Genomic DNA, 6,000 nt, shown 5'->3' with positions numbered 1-6,000 from the left:
TAAGCCAGCTTTTACGTGGCCGTTCCTGAGTGCCCTGCTCATCACCACCTCAGCCATTGTATTATTTTACCACACTACCGTAAAGTTACTGGTCATATGCTGAACAGCATTAGGAGCTTATAAAGAGTACCAAGAGATATACAGTGTTGTATTTGTTCACTTTAAAAAGAAGAACTGAATTTATTTTGTGATCAACTTAACAAAGGTGGCACTTTTCACTGCAGCTTAATTGAACAGACCCAACAATAATATTAATCTGGACTAAAATCAGTAAAACTTCCTCATAAAGTGACATAACTGACAGATTAATAGGTCCAAATACAAATACCCTGTAAGCACCTACATCTAGTTGAGTTGCAGTATATGAAATGTAATTCAGGCTGTACACGTTTCCTTTGTTCACAGCCTTTTCTCTTGAAGAATCTGGCATCAGCTTTGCAGATCTGTTTCGCCTGGTGGCTTTCTACTGTATTAGCAGGTAAACAACCAACATTTGTTTTTCTCTTTATCCCTTTATCTATCACATCCCCAGCTTCTCCTATGTTTTGTTCTGTAAAGAGAGGATGATTCGAGAGTGGAAACTCCACGGATGAAGATAATGTTTGTTGAGTAAGCACTCGGCTCTCAGCGCCCAAGTCGCTCACTTCTTGTTTTATCTTGTGCCAGCTCGGGAGACACAGACACACACTGGACTTAAAACAACAGACACAGGAAATAGAAGGAAATTGTGCTGAAAGCAATAACCACCCCAACACTCATTCATCTAGAAAGATGGCTGCGAATCAAACACTTACATTTTTTGAGCTGAGTACGAGTTTACATTCTTAATTATAACCCGGTGCGATTTCAACCCTTTTAGGGGTGCAAAGAATAGGTAAAAAAAGGCTTCATTGGTTTGATTCTACAAAAGATTAACAACATTTATTACATATTACAATGAACACAAGAATACTCATTCAGTGTTAACCTACATTTTATTGATCACTGCAAATGAATAATATACCCTCTTTGGGGACAAAGGTGGAGTTAAAAATGTATGAAAATATTTGCCACGGTTAAGGGGGCCAGAGGGCATTCAAGACTTAATATTTCGTGGGCACAGTGATTTAATTTTCTGAATTCACCAGACTTACTAGCTGTTTATTAATTGCCTTTACCCCCTTAGTCATTGTATCCACATTATGGATGATTATTTATCACAAATGTCAAGTTGCAAGTCCTTCAAAATGCTGCTGCTAGAATACTGGCAAAGACCAAGTGGAGAGAACATATTTCTCCATTTCTGAGATCCCTGCACTGGCTTTCGGTTAAATTATAAAATACATTTCAAGGTAATGTGTTACCATATTTTCTTTAAGTCATTTGTTGGTCTGGGCCCAAAATATGTTTCAAATATGTTTACTGAGTACAAGCTGGGTAGGTTTCTCAGATCAGCAGGGACTGGTGAGGTATTGGTGCCTAGAGTTCAATCCAAGTGTGGTGAAATGGCTTTTAGCCGTTACTCTATCCCTTGTCCTGCCTTATAACCCGGACCATGAAGCTGTATGGATGAGACAGAATCCCTAACATAATATTTTCACAGTTACAATAAAGGTACACAATTAAAACTGAACTCACACAGGCAAAATTCATTTAACGACTATGACAGCTCCTTTTCTTGCTTCATGTTTTAATTCTTTCTCATGTTGTGTTTCTTATATATATTGTATTTCTAATGTTTGTATTCTGTCTGTCTGTTTCTTCATGCAGGGATGTCCTGCCTTTCACACTCAAACTCCCAGAGGCCATTGCATCTGCTAAGACTCAAAAAGAACTAGAGGAGGTGGCTCAGCTTGGAGCAGGTAACCTCATTTATATTTTATTGTTTGTAGTTCTGTAATCTTCATCTTAAATGTATATACCGGTGCTTTTGCAAGTTGGAACTGTAAAACAGCTATAGTTACTGCTCAGCATTTTTCCAAGAAGTCTGCAGTTTTTAGATAGATTGAATAGAAAGCTAAACCGTCATAAGGAAAATGTTGTATTTTCTTCTGTCAAACTTCAAGGACTGGTTTAACATTGTTGAAATTTAGATAAGAAGAATATGAGATGAGATGTCACTTGTGCCGTAACTACAGAGCTGGAGAAAAGACTTAAAGTAGGGGGACACAGCTAGCCTCTGGTTTTCAGCCCCCTCGGGCCTGGCCCCCTAAAAATACAGGCAGAGGGCAGGGTCTCTGCAGATACAGATACAGACACTGCAACTATCCACTGGCTCATAAATGACGGTTGAGAGGGATTACTTGTGTGTTAGTCTATTCATAGTTCTTTTTAAGGAAACAACTGCAAATTGCTCTTTTTTATACACTACCATTAAGTAATTTAGTTATGGTATATTAAAGTACCGGTACTTTAAATTACTACACTCTCTTTAACCTGGTGCCAGGGTACATTCCTGGGAGTACTCCACCTGCTGTTTTATTCAAGCCAGTCTACTAAGCAAACAAATAGAGATAAAAGGGGCAGTAATCGTGTTCACAGGTTTTAGTTCTTCTTCTTTTGTGACTATTCAGGTCTGGTGTGACAACAGATCTAATCACTTCTTCCCTGTCATGTTATTCTATTCTCAGCTCCTAGAAATTTGCAGTGAGTCATCTTCCATCAGTAGAAGCCTATGACATAGCTTAGTGCTTAGTGTTGGGCTAAAGGGAGTGGTGAGTGGAAAGCTACAGTAGGCCGAGTGCTTTCTACTCGCATACCATCACACCACATTCAGATGTACTGTATAACGTACAAGGCTGCCAAGTATGAGTGCTAGCATAACATGCAGCCAACTGTCATAGCACGACAAACATGAAACACTGCTGTTATATTTGCATGCTGGAATCCCTGTGAATGGAAGTGGGTGTATGCCTGCAGTGTGATGGCTTTGATGCTTTTTGGTCAGAGAGCCGGCTTGTGAGCCTCTCATAGCTAACTTAAACAGTCATTAGGGGAAACTCCCTTTCTCCACTGGAAAGATTCTATTTAAAGTCAAAAAGCAGATTGTTGTTGCAGAATCTGGGCACGCACATGTAAAACACAAACACATGTTACAACCAGCTCCAGAGACATTTGAATATTGCAGTAAATTTGCAACTAATTTACCTTCACAGAAGGCGCGGAGGGATTATTATGCTAGAAAGGCACATGCATACTTACTTACTAACTGCTGTTCTTGTGAGCCTGGCTGATATTATCGGCAAGCCGATATTATTGGCCGATATTAGGCAATTCCAGATCTATATATATCAGAATTTATAATGGCCAATTAAAGAAAAAAAGATTCTAATATAAATGATTATGATAAATGAATATTTAAAAAATAAAAATGGACGGTCAACCATGTTAGGAGCATTGGCCTTGCATAGTTTGTCCACCAGAGGACGCTGTACAACGTCCCTGTTGGTAACACTGACTGTTCAAAGGACTTTAAGTTTAATATCTTAAGTTTGTATTTTTACAAATTTTATATACCAGAACTTTAATATATTTTGTTGTTCTTTTGTCCTGTTTTGACAATAAAACAAATTATTATCATATTTTTTTAGTGAGAACTCATAACTGACTACCAATAACTAATGTTAGAGAAATCTGTTCATGTTTTGTAACGCGTTTCTGGATTAAAAAAAATATATATACAGTATATCGGCATATCGGATTTTAAAATAACCAAATATTTGTATTGGTATCAGCTTAAAAAATCCTTTATCGGTCGGGCTCTATTGTTGTTGAAAGTAAAATCAGTTTCTTATGGGAGTAAGATTTTTTTTAGCCAAACTGGCAGCTCTGCTGAGCTTAGGCTCATGCACGGGAGGGGTAGAGTACTCGCAGCGCGGCAAGGAGTCATTTCATTCGTTCTTTCCAAGCGGACCGTGAGATAGTGAATTGTGGTTTTTACAGGATTACAGCAGCTACTGATGACTTTTTTTTAGAGCCCATACAATATTTCTTGCTGTAAAGACCATTACAAATGGTAGCATGCTCAGACAATAAACTACGATGAACATGGTAAACATTTTACCTGTTAACATCCTAAATGTTGCATTGTCATTGTAAGCATGTTAGCTTTCTAATGTTAGCATTTAGCAGCATTACAGAGCTGTGAGCATGGCTGTAGACTCTTTGCTCTAGTTATTTAACAGCATTATCATGAATGTCCCTTTCAGAAGTTTGTCAGTGGACATAATACTATATGTTCTCAAATTGTGATCTCAAAGCCGGGTCTTTATTTATAAAAGGCTAACAGAGACATGGCCTATTTTTGTCTTCCTGTGATTATTTTTTTAGTTAAAAGTCTTAATGTTTTCAAATCTACATTCATTTTAAGTTGCTATTGAGGCTTTTAATCAATGTTAACATGTTGTCTTGATAAAGTCAGTTTAATGTGACTTGATTTGACTTCCAGCACAGTTGGAAGCCCTCCAGCATGTCAGTGCAGTGCAGTTCCTGTTCCTGGTAGGCTTTTAGTTAGAAGATTTACGTTTTAATTAGACAGTAACTTTTTTCCTCTTTATAAACAAAATAAAAATAAAATACAAGCAATTGGATTTGGGTAATAAAAACAGTACTTGTGTTAAATAAAAGACAGCAGGACATTGAGTATAGCATGTCTCTGTTGTACAGATGGATTAGTGCAGGGCTACTCAATTACAACTTCAGTTTGGTCAGATTGTCAAACCAAGAAGGTTAGCTGGGCCAATCATTTCAGTGATGAAGTAGCTCGCAATGACAAATTTGAAAAGCAACACATACAATTGTATTGGAAAAACATGTACGGTTTATTTATTGTTTCTCTTTTAACTTTGGTCAGTTTGCACAACAAAATGTGCATAGAAAACAAAGAAAGTGCTAACGGAACAGAATCTGAGGTAGCCCCTACTTTGTCCACTTACAAAAGAAGAAAAAAAACGGACTTATATGCGCCTCTTGTCTAGGCCTACCAAGGCTACATATCTGACCTGTCTGATAACAACGTGCACAGTAGGCTATTAGCAATAACATTGAGTTTTCTTTTGAAACAAAATAAAACATCTTAATCACATTTCACCCAAGAACATCTCAAAGTGCATAAACTAAAAAGTGCCCAGTATTCACAACTATAACACTGAGGTAACATATTTTAAATCACCACAGGTGTGATTAAGCATGTGTTTGTTACACAGTCCACATTATATTGATGTAGGCTACAGTTACCCTGCTGACTTAGTGGGAGAAGTGACATTTTTTGTTTTGATTGAAAGCAGTAACATTAGGCTTGTTAGTTGTCAATGCAATCTGAAGGCATTAGTAGAGAGTACAGTCAGTCAGTGAGCAACAGGAGTTGCTTTTTATGAAGTTCACGTATGAAAAACCTGACTCACATTTGTATGTTGATCCAAACATACTGAGCATGAGGATTGCTACTTTCTTAATGGTTTGATGGGAACTCTATGTACGTTGACATCAGTCCAAAACATTGCAAGCCCTTTAGTGCAAAGCTCCTGTGCCATGGTTAAAGATGACTGCATGTCAACAAGTGAGTCTGCCCCTCGTCAATGGAAGGGACCACTTTCTTTGCTCTGGCGAAGAAGTCCCCTTCTATTGCAACAGTGAACGGTTCTCTGGCAAAAACGGCCAACTCTGTGTGCCGTACAAGTCAGTCCAATCAACCAGCAAAGTTCTTTTTCAGGCTCGCAATTAAATTTGTCATCACAGCTGCGATTTGTGCAGGGGATGAGAGGCATTTGCGGAGTGTCGGAAAATGCAGCATTCGGCCTGTGCTCAAATCAGTTGCAAAAAGGTGCAGTTAACTGCACGCATTTGTTCCACAAGGTCGATGACAGTTTGGTCTTGGCCTTGTAGTCACACATTGAGATCATGCAGGTGTTTGAATGTGTTTCTCAGAAAGCAGACATCGGCTATGAAGTTGTCGTCCAGTATGCGACTCAAATGCGTTTCTGCCTTTTTTTGCTTGCTGCTGCGAAGAAAAGTTATGATCTC

At 38.3% G+C, this 6,000-nt stretch overlaps 1 protein-coding gene across 4 annotated transcripts in view; it reads left to right on the top strand.

Annotated features, from left to right (window-relative positions):
* Positions 1 to 6,000, top strand: part of LOC117953414 (ras and Rab interactor 2-like) — a 59,444-nt gene that overhangs the window by 32,293 nt on the left and 21,151 nt on the right. For all 4 annotated transcript variants that reach the window (XM_034886432.1, XM_034886414.1, XM_034886424.1 and 1 more), the window contains 2 exons: positions 406 to 478; positions 1,750 to 1,841. In XM_034886432.1, coding sequence (XP_034742323.1) covers positions 406 to 478; positions 1,750 to 1,841 — 165 coding nt within the window. The remainder of the gene's footprint in view (positions 1 to 405; positions 479 to 1,749; positions 1,842 to 6,000) is intronic.

This window comes from Etheostoma cragini, chromosome 2, assembly GCF_013103735.1.
Source record: "Etheostoma cragini isolate CJK2018 chromosome 2, CSU_Ecrag_1.0, whole genome shotgun sequence".
NCBI lineage: Eukaryota > Metazoa > Chordata > Actinopteri > Perciformes > Percidae > Etheostoma > Etheostoma cragini.
The sequence above is the reverse complement of the archived record's forward strand: the minus strand, read 5'-3'. Positions and strand labels throughout refer to the sequence as shown.